A 14,181-nucleotide genomic window follows, 5' to 3' on the forward strand; every position below is an offset into this window, starting at 1 on the left:
AGCTGCATGGGCAGTTGTACCTGTACACGCCATCCAAGCTCTGTTTGACTCAATGCCCAGGCATATTAAGGCTGTTATTACGGCCAGAGGTGGTTGTTCTGGGTACTGATTTCTCAGGATCTATGCACCCAAATTGCGTGAAAACGTAATCACATGTCAGTTCTAGTGTAATATATTTGTCCAATGAATACCCATTTATCAATTTCATTTCTTCTTGGTGTAGCAATTTTAATGGCCAGTAGTGTAAAAAATATCTCACCAGTCACAATGACCGACTGCGATCCTTTAAGGTAAAAACATTTATAATTTGTTCAGATTTTGTAACAGACATATAGATGTATGTTTTTTACAGAAACTATCAAGATATATTGAAAGTCATAACAAATAAGGTCCATAAATTAAAACATACACTATTTATTAAATGGTAAACAACATTCACCTGTCAGATTGACCAGTACAGTCCTTTTTGCCACCTACAGGGGAAAAAATGACCATTGTAATAAAATAAGAGGTTGCACAAGGAGATTTATGTGTTCATTTTTCCCAAATGCTATTCAAGAATGGAATAGTCTATAAATACTAAAATTCAAATAAAAACAGTCTTGATTGCACTTTCATATTTTTATTCTTTAGCAGCCGGTTGGGCCCTTTACTCAGACCATCTTCAAGGCGCCGTCGAAGTAAGGATGTCACTGCAGTGCCATCCTTACTTCTATGGATCTCGCTCTATCTGCTGCCACCAGCAGCCAAAATGGTGGGGAAAAGTTTGAAGATAGTCTGAGTAAAGGGCAGAAACCAGTTGGTGACAAATAAAAATCTGAAAACATGATCAAGACTGTTTTTATTTGATTTTTAGCATTTTGTACCAATTGCTGCTTCTCTCCAATTACAGAAATGTTTCCAAAACTTTAAAGTCAAGAAATAGTCTGAAAGTTTTCTGAGAACACTCTGCCAAATACTTAAGTCTGAACTGCAGAGTAATTGTGTAAATGCAGATCGTGGACAACCATTTTACTTGTGCAAGTCTGTATGATAAACCCAGGAATTTCATCAATTTCAGTTGATTTTTATTCTTCGTGCTTAATGTAATGTTGTCAGAATTGATTTTCCAAAAGAATGTAGAGGCTGCTGAACATTTTATTTTATTTTTTGTATTGTGTAAGGGTTTAATGATGCTTTGTAGTAGCTTCTTCACAATATTTGCATAGTAAGTATTGAATATATTTTAAATTTACTGTGGATTTGTGGCACTGAAGTTGTTGAGAATGAAAGCTGTGGTCTTGTGTTCGTGAATCAGTTGATTTGTTTTAATTCCTACAACATAGCACATTGCCTTTGGTTTGTAAAACGTAAATTTTCGTGGCTGGGAAGGTCACATTTATTAAAATGTTCCAGGCCATTATGCAGTGGTTGTGTGAATTGTTTGTTGAAACCTAATGTTTCATCTCCGTATGCGGAGGATGTCATCAAGGGGATGGAGGGAGGGAGAGGGGGGTGTTGTAGCTTTTTTGAAGGCCTGATGCAATCCCTAGCTTGCTATTGACTACTGCTCTCATGTGGATCAGGTGTGGCAGAAATGACTTGTAGCCAGGAGACCACCAGTTCCTGTTTGATAAGACTTAGGTACTGGCAACCACATGTGAGTACTATGAAAGGCAGCACAGAGAAGTCATAGAGATTAATAAACACATTTAAATGTAAGGAGGAGGGTATGGAACTGAAAGCTGTTTGGATTCCAGTATTGAAGAAGATCACCATACGGTGATAGCAGTAATGGCTAACAGCAATTAATAATGACCAGTTGCTCTTGAGTTTTCAAAATGTTTGATGTCATGCAATTTCAGGGGAGCACATGGAAGTGGAATTTTATTTCAGTCAATAGCGTGCTTAAATATTTTAGGAAGTGTGCCTTTGCTTTGTTTCCAGATGTTGCCACATAACTGACATTAACCATGCATTTGGCTTGTACTGTAACTTTCTTCTGGATTTTGACACATTGCTTTATGTACTGGTACCTCTCATTTTGGCAGATGATAGATTTTTTTAGTATTTTTTTAGATTTAGTATTGGAGGGCAGCATGGAGGGTAAAAATTGTAGAGGGAGACCAAGAGATGAATACACCAAACAGATTCGGAAGGATGTAGGATGCAGTAGGTACTGCGACATGAAGAAGCTTGCGCAGGACAGAGTAGCATGGAGAGCTTCATCAAACCAGTCTCTGGACTGAAGACCACAACAACAACAGATTTTTTTCCTTTCACAAGAAATTTGTATGCCATCTGTTAAACGTTTGGCTTCCTTTTACATTATTTTGATTTAATATGTTTCAGTTTAAAAGGAGAAGCAATATGGAATTAGTAAAGGAATGTATTCAGATCCCACATTTTTGCACTGTAATACACTTCACACCATTTTTCTATTGGTAGTGAATTGTTGAAGGTTTTTGTACTTTTGCTGCTGTAATTTCTTACTTCAGTTGTCCAGCTCTTATTACAGTTTTAAGGGAGAGATATTTAATGAATGATCCAGTGATTGTTCTGCAATGGTGTAATCATACAGTAAATACTCTTTCTACCTATTCATACGCAATACTTCACACTTGTTTATGTTGAAGGTCAACTGTTAATCCCTGCACAAAGTGTTGATCTTCTGCAGGTCATCCTGTATTTTGCTACAATTTTCTAACATTGTGACGTCTCTGGATAAAACTGCATCATTCATAAAAGCATGTGGTGAAAGTCTACTTACAAGAACCAACTTCAAATGAGTAATCTAGGAATATATTACAACCCCATACAAACTGATCCTGTAGGGACCATGAAGAAAAGATCTACATCTACATCCATACTCCGCAAGCCACCTGACGGTGTGTGGCGGAGGGTACCCTGAGTACCTCTATCAGTTCTCCCTTCTATTCCAATCTTGTATTGTTCGTGGAAAGAAGGATTGTCGGTATGCTTCTGTGTGGGCTCTAATCTCTCTAATTTTATCCTCATGGTCTCTTCGTGAGATATACGTAGGAGGGAGCAATATACTGCTTGACTCTTCGGTGAAGGTATGTTCTCGAAACTTTATCAAAAGCCCGTACCGAGCTACTAAGCGTCCCTCCTGCAGAGTCTTCCACTGGAGTTTATCTATCATCTCTGTAACGCTTTCGCGATTACTAAATGATCCTGTAACGAAGCGCGCTGCTCTCCGATGGATCTTCTCTATCTCTTCTATCAACCTTATCTGGTACGGATCCCACACTGCTGAGCAGTATTCAAGCAGTGGGCAAACAAGCGTACTGTAACCTACTTCCTTTGTTTTCAGATTGCATTTCCTTAGGATTCTTCCAATGAATCTCAGTCTGGCATCTGCTTTACCGACGATCAACTTTATATGATCATTCCATTTTAAATCACTCCTAATGCGTACTCCCCGATAATTTATGGAATTAACTGCTTCCAGTTGCTGACCTGCTATTTTGTAGCTAAATGATAAGGGATCTTTCTTTCTATGTATTCGCAGCACATTACACTTGTCTACATTGAGATTCAATTGCCATTCCCTGCACCATGCGTCAAGTCGCTGCAGATCCTCCTGCATTTCAGTAGAATTTTCCATTGTTACAACCTCTTGATACACCACAGCATCATCTGCAAAAATCCTCAGTGAACTTCCGATGTCATCCACAAGGTCATTTATGTATATTGTGAATAGCAACGGTCCTATGACACTCCCCTGCGGCACACCGGAAGACTTCTCTCCATTGAGAATGACATGCTCCGTTCTGTTATCTAGGAACTCTTCAATCCAATCACACAATTGGTCTGATAGTCCATATGCTCTTACTTTGTTCATTGAATGACTGTGAATAACTGTATCGAACGCCTTGCAGAAGTCAAGAAACACTGCATCTACCTGTGAACCTGTGTCTATGGTCCTTTGAGTCTCGTGGACGAATAGTGCGAGCTGGGTTTCACACGACCGTCTTTTTTGAATCCCATGCTGATTCCTACAGAGTAGATTTCTAGTCTCCAGGAAAGTCATTATACTCGAACATAATACGTGTTCCAAAATTCTACAACTGATCGACATTAGAGATATAGGTCTATAGTTCTGCACATCTGTTCGACGTCCCTTCTTGAAAACGGGGATGACCTGTGCCCTTTTCCAATCCTTTGGAATGCTACGCTCTTCTAGAGACCTACGGTACACTGCTACAAGAAGGGGGGCAAGTTCCTTCGCGTACTCTGTGTAAAATCGAACTGGTATCCCATCAGGTCCAGCGGCCTTTCCTCTTTTGAGCTATTTTAATTGTTTCTCTATCCCTCTGTCGTCTGTTTCGATATCTACCATTTTGTCATCTGTGCGACAATCTAGAGAAGGAACTACAGTGCAGTCTTCCTCTGTGAAACAGCTTTGGAAAAAGGCACTTAATTCTTCGGCCTTTAGTCTGTCATCCTCTGTTTCAGTACCTTTTTGGTCACAGAGTGTCTGGACATTTTGTTTTGATCCGCAGCAGTTTTCTAACTCGGTTGTTGTACCACGGTGGCTCTTTTCCATCTCTTACGATCTTGCTTGGCACATACTCATCTAACGCATATTGTACGATGGTTTTGAACTTTGTCCACTGTTCCCCAACACTATCTGTACTTGAGACAAAACTTAAAAATTGGATTAGTTAAAGATATTCAGAGGCATTTAAGACATCATTGTTCCAGAATTCCATATGCAGATGGAATGGGAAGAAGCGCTAATAAGTGTTACAATGGGAACTATCCTTTGCAATGCAGTTCACTGTAGGTTACCAAGTACAGAAAGTCGATATCTAAAAAACCATTTACAGATAGCTTCTCAAATTAGATATTCCTGAGGTTTTATAAGGAGTAACCAATTGTTGTCCATATCAAACTCTTTGGATCGATCAGGAAATAAACCTAAGCAAACTACATGTGATTTATTAAACTTGCTATTTTGTCAAGAAATTCATAGAGGGCAAGTGTGCTAAACCAATTTTTGTGAAATCCAATTATGGAGGTGAAGTAATATTGTTTGTGTTAAACTTTAGCTTTATAGCTCTAGCTTTACAGCCATTAAACATCCACAGATCTTTACAGAAGACTCATTATACAGCAGTTGGTTGATAATTGGTTGTATTAGTGTTTTCCTCTCTCTTATGCACTGGTATAATTTTTATTACTTTAAACTGGTCATATATATTCTCTTTTGAAGAGATACAATAATAGTATTGAACATAGACTTGCTGAGGTAGCTGACACGCTTTTCATGGTGGAGGAGAGGGGGGGGGGGGGGTCAGTGTAGGGACTTATTTTGTGCCCAGCAGGCTTAATTTTCTTGGTATTTTGTCTTCAAATACTTTCAGTTTCACAGTATGTTGAAAGAGATGAAAAAAAAGAAGTGTAAAGGAGTACTGTTGGTGGAATTGTAGGTTGCTTATTCATAGAGTCATGCAGGCTGTTACTTGCATTTTGTGAAAATTACTCATTAAATTGACTGGCAATTTTGTGCAAGTTTTCTACCATTTTCCCCTTTTATATTCAATGTAATTTCTTCATTTTGAAAACATTCCTTCCAGTCTGGTCATTTGATACCTGATAATAACTTGCATTCCTTTGAAGAGATTCCAATAATGGAATTATTATGAGCCCTGTTTGCAGCTTTGATCACTTTCTTGTGAAGGTGCTTTTATTTTTTGCAGTATGACTTAAATGCTACAGAGTTGATATAAACTATTTTGCTAATTCTGTTTAGGAATCTCATCTTACAGAAGTACAGAGAAAAATAAAATTTACAGTTGAAAGTAATAATCTGAGTAAGAATGAACATTACCTGCATTTAAATCTTAGGTAACAGGCTACCAGTAATAAATAAATATCTTCTCATTGATTTGCAGACCACTTTCATTGTATTTCTATTCACTTTCGTAGTTGAACAGTCTGCTCTTTGTGTTGAGCGATATTTTTTGCTTCATTAATAGACTAGTTTTTCTTGCATGGATACTGTTTTTCTGAATTTGGTGGTTTTCTCTCATGCCTTTGAAATCTTATTTGCTTTTCAGTGACGTCAACAATACATTTAACAACCGTCTCATGTTTCAGTTTTACTGTCTATGTTCTGCATAACCTTACAGCGGTCAGTGAACTCTTTGCAATTGTGCAGGGGAAAATAAAATCGACGATTGATAGTAATAAATTCAGTAAGAATGAACATTGCCTGCATTTAAATCATAAGTGGTGATCTTTTCTCCATGTTCAGTGATTTTCTTCATTTTCGGCGGCTTTTCTTCTGCACTTAGCTATCTCTTTTTAACCTGTTTAGTAGTCCACAGCATCTCTTTGTTTGACTATATTTATTCTTTATTTAGCAATCTTTTTTCTTTGTTTGGCGATCTTCTTTCTTTCTTTGGCAATCTTTTATTCTGCAACTGGTGATTGCCGTTCTTTGTTTGACACTTTTTAGTTCTTTAATTATCTCATTTCATTGTTTAGCAATGCATTTCTTTGGTTGGCCATCTTCTCTCTGTGTCTTTCGCTCATTTTCCCCTGTTTATCAACAACTTTCCTTATTCGGCTACTGTGTTCTGTATGTTTAACAACTGCCACTTTTCTGTTGTATTGTGAGCATTCTTTCAGTGTTGCATTTGTCCTTATTCAGAAACCCTTCACCTTGCTCTAACTTTTTTTCTATTTTAAGTTTACCATTCCAAGTCATCTCATATTTTTTTCAGTAATCTCAGCAGATTTCCTAACTCTGTATGTAAATATCTGCATTTCTTCTGGAAACCTGCTGCTTTCACCATAGCCTTCGGTACTGTTCCCAACGGCATTACTTTAAAATAATACATTATGATACTATATGATAATATATATTAACAATGTTAACTAATATTTTCCGACATCTGCAACACACTGTGTACCATCAGATCACATGGAATAAATAAATAATATAATTCCCCATCTCTGGCTGCACCTCATATTTCAACAGGCTTTCTTTAAATTGCAGATTGATTGATCTTTAGCTCTTACCCACCTTGTACTTGACCATTAAAGTGCCTGTACCCTCCACCACTCCCAACATCTACTCTCTCTTTTTTTATCTCCTTGAAATCACCAACATCTCATATTATCTTGTTAGTCAAATACATCACAAGTCATGTCTCTCTCTCTCCCACTTTTACAACTATCATCCCCAACACTGCCACCAACAAAACCCCTCTTCCTGGCGAAGAAGCCCAGCCTGACCTCCTTACTCAACTCCAGCACACCTTCCATCCATGCCCAACTATAACCCTAATCAATCTTCAAAACCTCACAACCCTGGCCCTCATTCAATCCTTAACCTCCCGTCCAGATCATTTACTGATCCTGAGACATTCATTTTTTCCAAAGGCCCCATCTTGAACCCCACATGCAAATGTAATGAGAACCACAACTGGAAATACTACTTCATCACCTAATCCTAACCCAAAATTGCCAGGATGAGCATAAAATCCAGTCTATAAGAGGTCTACCCAAATCCCAAAGGGATACCTTTTCTCTTCCCCAAAACCATCCACTCCAGACATTCCATAAGTTTTTCACTTCCAACATTGCCCCTCAGACACTCCTGAGAAATATCACTGGAATTCCAAACCTTTGAGCTGAGTCCGTAGCTTTCTATTACCTGAAGGCACACCACTCTGTCATTATTTGCCATATGGATAAGGGCTTGACTACCATAGTACTTGACTGGGGTAGGTGAAAGAGCAGCACTATCAATTCTTGGACTCCTTCAACATACAAATTTCTTCCTAATGACTCCATTCCTTCCACCCAGGCTGAGCAGCAGAAAATCCTGCAAACCCTAGGTCCCTCACAAGGACTCATAACTGCTTTTTAAAGAACTCCATGCCCATCCTGATCAACACACATCCACTTTCTACCTACTTCCTAAAATATGCAAATACAACCATATTGACCATCTGCAATAGCTGGCATTAAAGACCCCACCGAACACATTTCAGTCCTGGTTGACCAGCACCTCCAACTCATCACACAGAGCCTCCCACCCTACTTATAGGACAACAATAACTTCCCCAAGCATCCATTCCCCCCATCTCCTACCTGTAATCCTCCTGGTCACCAGCAATTCAATCTCACTTCAATTGAAGCTGACAGTCTTACAGAAAATCTTAACTAGCTCTTTGCGAAATTGCTCAGCAATAAATTTCACTGCAGAATCATTAAATATTTAGAGAATAACAATTTCGTCTGCGTTGCACCTACAGTATGCAGCAATACAAAGTATTAGACAGCAAAAGGTTTACCGATGTTATGGAAGTAAGCCCTACAACAGAGATACAAGAAATTGTTATTAGTTATGAATAGACATAGAGATATGCAGTAACAACTCCTTATGTCTGCAGATTGCTTGACAATGGCCAAGAAGTTGAAATAAGTTTGTATCACCAGAAAATAATTCTTTTAAAAAGTCTTTGAATATCTCAGTGGTTTAGCTTACTATGCATAAACTGTAGCACCAAAGAAACTGGTATATACACAGACATATTCAAATACAAAGAGCTAATGACCACTGTAGTTGTACGCCCTAAAACCACCACCACCATCAAATACAGAGATATGTAAACAGGCAGAATATGGCGCTGCAATTGACTATGTCTATGTAAGACAGCAAGTGTCTGGTGTAGTTGTTAGATCGGTTACTGCTGCTACAATTGCAGGTTATCAAGATTTAAGTGAGTTTGAGTGTGATGCTATAGTTGGTGCATGGGCGATGGGACACAGCATCTCTGAGGTAGTGATGGAATGGGGATTTTCCCATATGACCATTTCACGAGAGTAGCGTGAATGTCAGGAATCTGGTAAAACATCAGATTTCTGACATCCTGCAAGAACAGGACCAATGGCAACTGAAGAGAATCATTCAACCTTCTGCAAATTGCTCAGATTTCAGTGGCTGGGCCATCAAAAAGTGTCAGCATGTGAACCATTCAACGAAACATCATTGGCATGGGCTATTGGAGAAAAGGCCCACTCATGTACCCTTGATGACTGCATGACACAAAGCTTTACACCCTGCCTGGGCCAGTCAAGAATGAAATTGGACTGTTGATGACTGGAGACACGTTGGCTGGCCGGACGAGTCTTGTTTCAGATTGTATCGAGCAGATGGACGTTTACTGATACAGAGACAATCTCACAAATGCATGGATCCTGCATGTCAGTGGGGGACTGTTCAGGCTGGTGGAGGCTTTGTAATGGTGTGGGGCATGTGCAGTTGGAGTGATATGGACCCCCTGATATTTTTAGATACGACTCTGACAGGTGAAATGTAAATACGCATCCAGTATGATCACCTGCATCCTTTCATGTCCATTGTGCTTTCTGATGGTCTTGGGCAATTCCAGCAGGACAATGTGACACCCCACACATCCAGAATTGTTAATGAGTGGCTCCAGGAAAACACTCCTGAGTTTAAACACTTCCACTGGCCACCAGACTCCCCAGACATGAACATTACTGCGCATATCTGGGATGCTATTCAGAAGAGATCTTCACCCCCTCATACTCTTATGGATTTATGGACAGCCCTGCAGGATTCATGGTGCGAGTTCCCTCCAGCACTACTTCAGACATTCGTCAAGTCTATACCACATTGTGTTGCGGCACTTCCGCTTGCTCGCAGGGGTCCTAAACGATATTAGGCAGGTGTACCAATTTCTTTGGCTCTTCAGTGTATAATGTCCTTACAAGTCATCTATAATGCTGCAGATCCAGAAGAATTTAAAGTACCTCCCAGATCTTATTCGAAAACATATCTCTCGAGCTGTATCCTACTCTCACACTCTTGAGTAAAACAGTTCCCACTTCCAAAAAACTGAGAAGCAACCCCCCTTTTCACCTAGTACTGCCAAAGCTTTGACTGCTTCAATAATTTACTCCATCAAGACTAACATTCTCAAATCAAATCCTGAAATGAGACTCTCTCTCACTGTTATTCTCCCCACATTACACACCTACTGTTGCTCTGTTAATATCCTAGTTTAACCATAAGACCATCCCAAACCATTATCCTTACCCCAAGGTTGCTCCCCTTTCAATCATCCCCTGCCCCCATTCTCCCTGTAGAACTTGCTGCAGTCACCCACTAACCCACTACCATGTAGTCCAGCCCCACCACTGGTAAATCCTCTAATATCAAAGACAGAGCAACTTGCAAAATAATTCATGTTGTATATCAGCTAAGGTGTTCACTACATAGCATTTTATAAAGGTATTACCACCACTAAATTGACTGAAGGATGAGTGAGGATAGAAGAGCTGTCCTCATTGGACACCCTGTACCAGCCACTGAACATGCTCTGCAGCATGACTCTTTACTTCTCACTCTGCTCTTATTGTCTCTGGACTGAACCTGACACAGTGGTTACCAATATACCATATCTGGCCACTTTCTCAGAGAGATCCCCCTTCATCTTTGTCTACCCTTCTCCTCACTGCAGTTGAGTCTCCCTCATCTTGGAATACATGTCCTTCCTTTTCAACCTTCTTCAGCCTATCTCTCACTCCTTTCCAATGAAGGAACTACTAGTTCCAAAAGCTAAGTAGAACATCTCGTTTTTTATATACATGTGTGTTGGCAATACTGTACATTACACCTCCTGAAGTTAAGTACTGGCAAACATTTCTCTCTCACTATTTATTTGTTTTCTCAGTTAAATTTCTCTTTGATGCAGTATCACTATAACTCAAATATTAGATTATTTCACTAATATTCTAGAAAAATGCTTGGTGGTATAGACTTTAGTAGCTTTTGATGAATACTAGGATGGTTCCTGTGAAAGTGCACAGCCAATTTCCTTCTATATCCTTTCTCAATCTGAACTTGCACTTTGTGTCATCATCCATACTTTTTTTTATACTGGGTTTTGCCAACAAGCAGACAGTACTGCCTGCCAGTGAAACTTCCCAAATACAGTGTAAACATTTTTTTAGCTTTACAGTTTACTCCCTCTAATTAGATATCAAACTGTGTATCTCTCTGGTTGTGTTGCATGTTCAACTCAAACTAAAAACTTTAAAGGTTTCAGTTTGTACGACATTGACACCGCATCTGGAAGTAGGCAATAATGCTTCATGTTTGACAGTGAACTGATAAGATTTTCAACAATTTGCATGTCTTTGAAAGTCATATCTGATGATAAAATCAATTTACGTGTAGACAAGAATAACAACCTTTTCAAAGTCACTGCCAATTATTATTTTATTATTATTGTTACTATTACTATTGCTATTGTAATTGTTCACTGTACTTAATTATTATTCACTTAATTTAATGATATGTACCTAGATTGTAGCAATGTTATGCCAATTCTAAGGAATAAAAAATAATGAAAATGCAGTGTTGTTCAATCAGTGACTTTTATTTATCTTTAAAAAACAGAAGAGAATGTTCAGCTCCAGAAAGCTCTGCAAAATGTATCTGAAGAAGTTAACAAGAATGTGAAGAAGGAAACTGACTTAGTGAAAAAGCACTGTAATTCTAAAATGGAAATTTTTCTTCGCGATATGCGAAACCTTGAAATGGTAAGCTGTAATTAGGACCCAGACTTTAATGACAAGTCATATTTTTTTCTGAACTTTAGAGTGAATTTTACAACAATTTATGAATGAATCTGGGTATTATAGTACAGAAAAACATATTTTTATTGTGCATATAAAGTCATATTTAAGCCTTTTTAGTGATAGTTCATATTTCTGCAAACTTTTGCCGTGATAAGTTGTATTTTGGCCAATTTTGATCAACGATGCATATATTTGTCATATCCATAAGGATGCAAGAATAAAAACATGAAAATGTTGCTCAAGTGACAATCCTTGTAGGATGGAAATAATAAATAAAAATGAGGATAGACAAATTCATTTGTAGCAAATTGATGGGTGGCCTCTCATTGCCCCTTACATCAGCACCTCTTGCTTGCCTGGCACATTATACTTCTCAGCTGGGGAACTGTGCTAAAAGATCAAGGTCACAGTGTTGCAGGTGGTTACATGTGTTTATTATGACTGTGTAGATGTAGGGACAGGAAAATTTCATGAAAATGATAATGCAAAATTAGCAGTTTTTAGCAAAGTAATGCAAAATTGGCAACTTTTATGATATATTGCATAATTTATAGCTTTGCAGTGTATAAAAATATTATAAAAATAAGGTCAGCAATTTTCTAATACTCATAACTGGTAGTTACTGAATGTTAAAACTGCATATTGGCTTCTCACCTCCTCAAGGCTGGGGGTTCATGTATGATCCTAAAATGAGTTCCGTTTCCTGCATAACAATTTCTGTTTTGGCGACATATATAGCACAGAAATTAGGAAAAGAACTACCAATTTGCCAGAAAGTGACACCAAATTTGACAAAAAAACTCCACCAAATTGGACAAAAAAAGCACCACTAAATCTGGCAAAAAAAAAAAAAAAAAAAAAAAAAAAAAAAAAAAAAAAAAAAAAAAAAAAAAACTGAACTTTGTAAAAAAAAAAACCTCTAAGAACTACATAGATTTGGCCAAAACACAGAAATTCGCAAAAACACTGAATCATCCCACTGATTCACCAGGTTGAAGATACCCATTTGGTAAAATAGTGAATCCAACTGCACAAAAACATCTGTAACTGTCTGCTGCACATCCTCATTCAACAGGAATTGTTGACCCTTAGAAGCCTTTTTCAAAGGCTGAAGACATAATAATTGCACGGGAAGAGAGCGTATGTAGAGCAGGTGTTTGAATGTCTTTCATTTGAGTTGGCTGGCCTCCCAGATCAACCAGCATCTTGTGTTGAATTGCAACCAGCATGGAAATCGGCACATCATTCCCTAACAGCAGTTTTCAACAGACATGCTGCACCATACACATTCTTCGTTCTCTGATTGCTGTCTGCTGGTGCTTGTCCTTCAGCAGCCATGAAAATGCTTGGATGCATTTGGTAATAATGTCGTTATAGTTAACATTTTCCCATTTACTGCACACTTGTTGGAAAGACACGAATGCCATACCATTCACTTGGCTACAAGTCAGTGCTTATACACATCTACATACATACTCTGCAAGCGACCATATGATGTGTTGCGGAGGGTACCCTGTACCACTACTAGTCATTTCCTTTCATGTTCCACTAGCAAATAGAGTGAGGAAAAACAACTGTGTATATGCCTTTGTATGAGCCCTAATTTCTCATCTCTTATCTTCATGGCCCTTACACGCAATGTATGTTTTTGGCAGTAGAATTGTTTGGCAGTCAACTTCAAATACCAGTTCTCTAAATGTTCTCAATAGTATTTCTTGGAAAGAACATCACCTCCACTCCAGGGATTCCCATTTGAGTTCCAGAAGCATCTATGTAACACTTATGTGTGGTTTGAACCTACCAGTAATAAATCTAGTGGCCTGCCTCTGAACTGCTTCGATGTCTCCCTTCAGTCTGATCTGGTACGAATACCAAACACTCAAGCAGTACTCAAGAATAGATTGCACCAGCATCCTATATGCGGCCTCTTTTACAGGTAAACCACTCTTTCTTAAAATTCTCCTAATAAACCAAAGTCGAGCATTCACCTTCCCTACCACAGTTTTCACATGCTCATTCCATTTTATATCGCTTTGCAACATTATGCCCAGATATTTAAACGACTCGAATGTGTCAAGCAGGACACCAGTAACACTGTATCCGAACATTATAGGTTTGTTCTTCCTAATCATCTGCATTAACTTACATTTTTGCATGTGTAGAACTATGTTTTATTCATCACAGAAAATAGAAATTTTAGGTCTAAGTCATCTTGTATCTTTTGGCAGTAACTCAACTTCGACCCCTTACCATACGCCACAACATCATCGGCAAACAACTGCAGATTGCAGCCCATCCTGTCTGTCAGATCATTTATGTGTACAGAGAACAACAGCGGTCCTATCACATTTCCCTGGGGCACTTCTGACGATACCATTGTCTCTGATGAATATTTACCATCGAGGACAACATACTTAGTTCTATGATTAAAGAAGTTTTGGAGCCACTCACATATCTGTGAACTTATTCCATATGTTCATACCTTTGTTAACATCCTGCAATGGGGCGTCATGTCAAATGTTTTCTGGAATTCTAGATCTATGGAATCTG

General features: G+C 38.5%; 1 protein-coding gene across 2 annotated transcripts in view; it reads left to right on the plus strand.

Annotated features, from left to right (window-relative positions):
- LOC124805160 (sodium channel and clathrin linker 1-like) overlaps positions 1-14,181 on the plus strand; it is a 112,112-nt gene that overhangs the window by 95,540 nt on the left and 2,391 nt on the right. For both annotated transcript variants that reach the window (XM_047265640.1, XM_047265639.1), the window contains one exon: positions 11,450-11,592. In XM_047265640.1, coding sequence (XP_047121596.1) covers positions 11,450-11,592 — 143 coding nt within the window. The remainder of the gene's footprint in view (positions 1-11,449; positions 11,593-14,181) is intronic.

The sequence above is a fragment of the Schistocerca piceifrons genome, chromosome 7 (assembly GCF_021461385.2).
Source record: "Schistocerca piceifrons isolate TAMUIC-IGC-003096 chromosome 7, iqSchPice1.1, whole genome shotgun sequence".
In the NCBI taxonomy this organism is placed as follows: Eukaryota; Metazoa; Arthropoda; class Insecta; order Orthoptera; family Acrididae; genus Schistocerca; species Schistocerca piceifrons.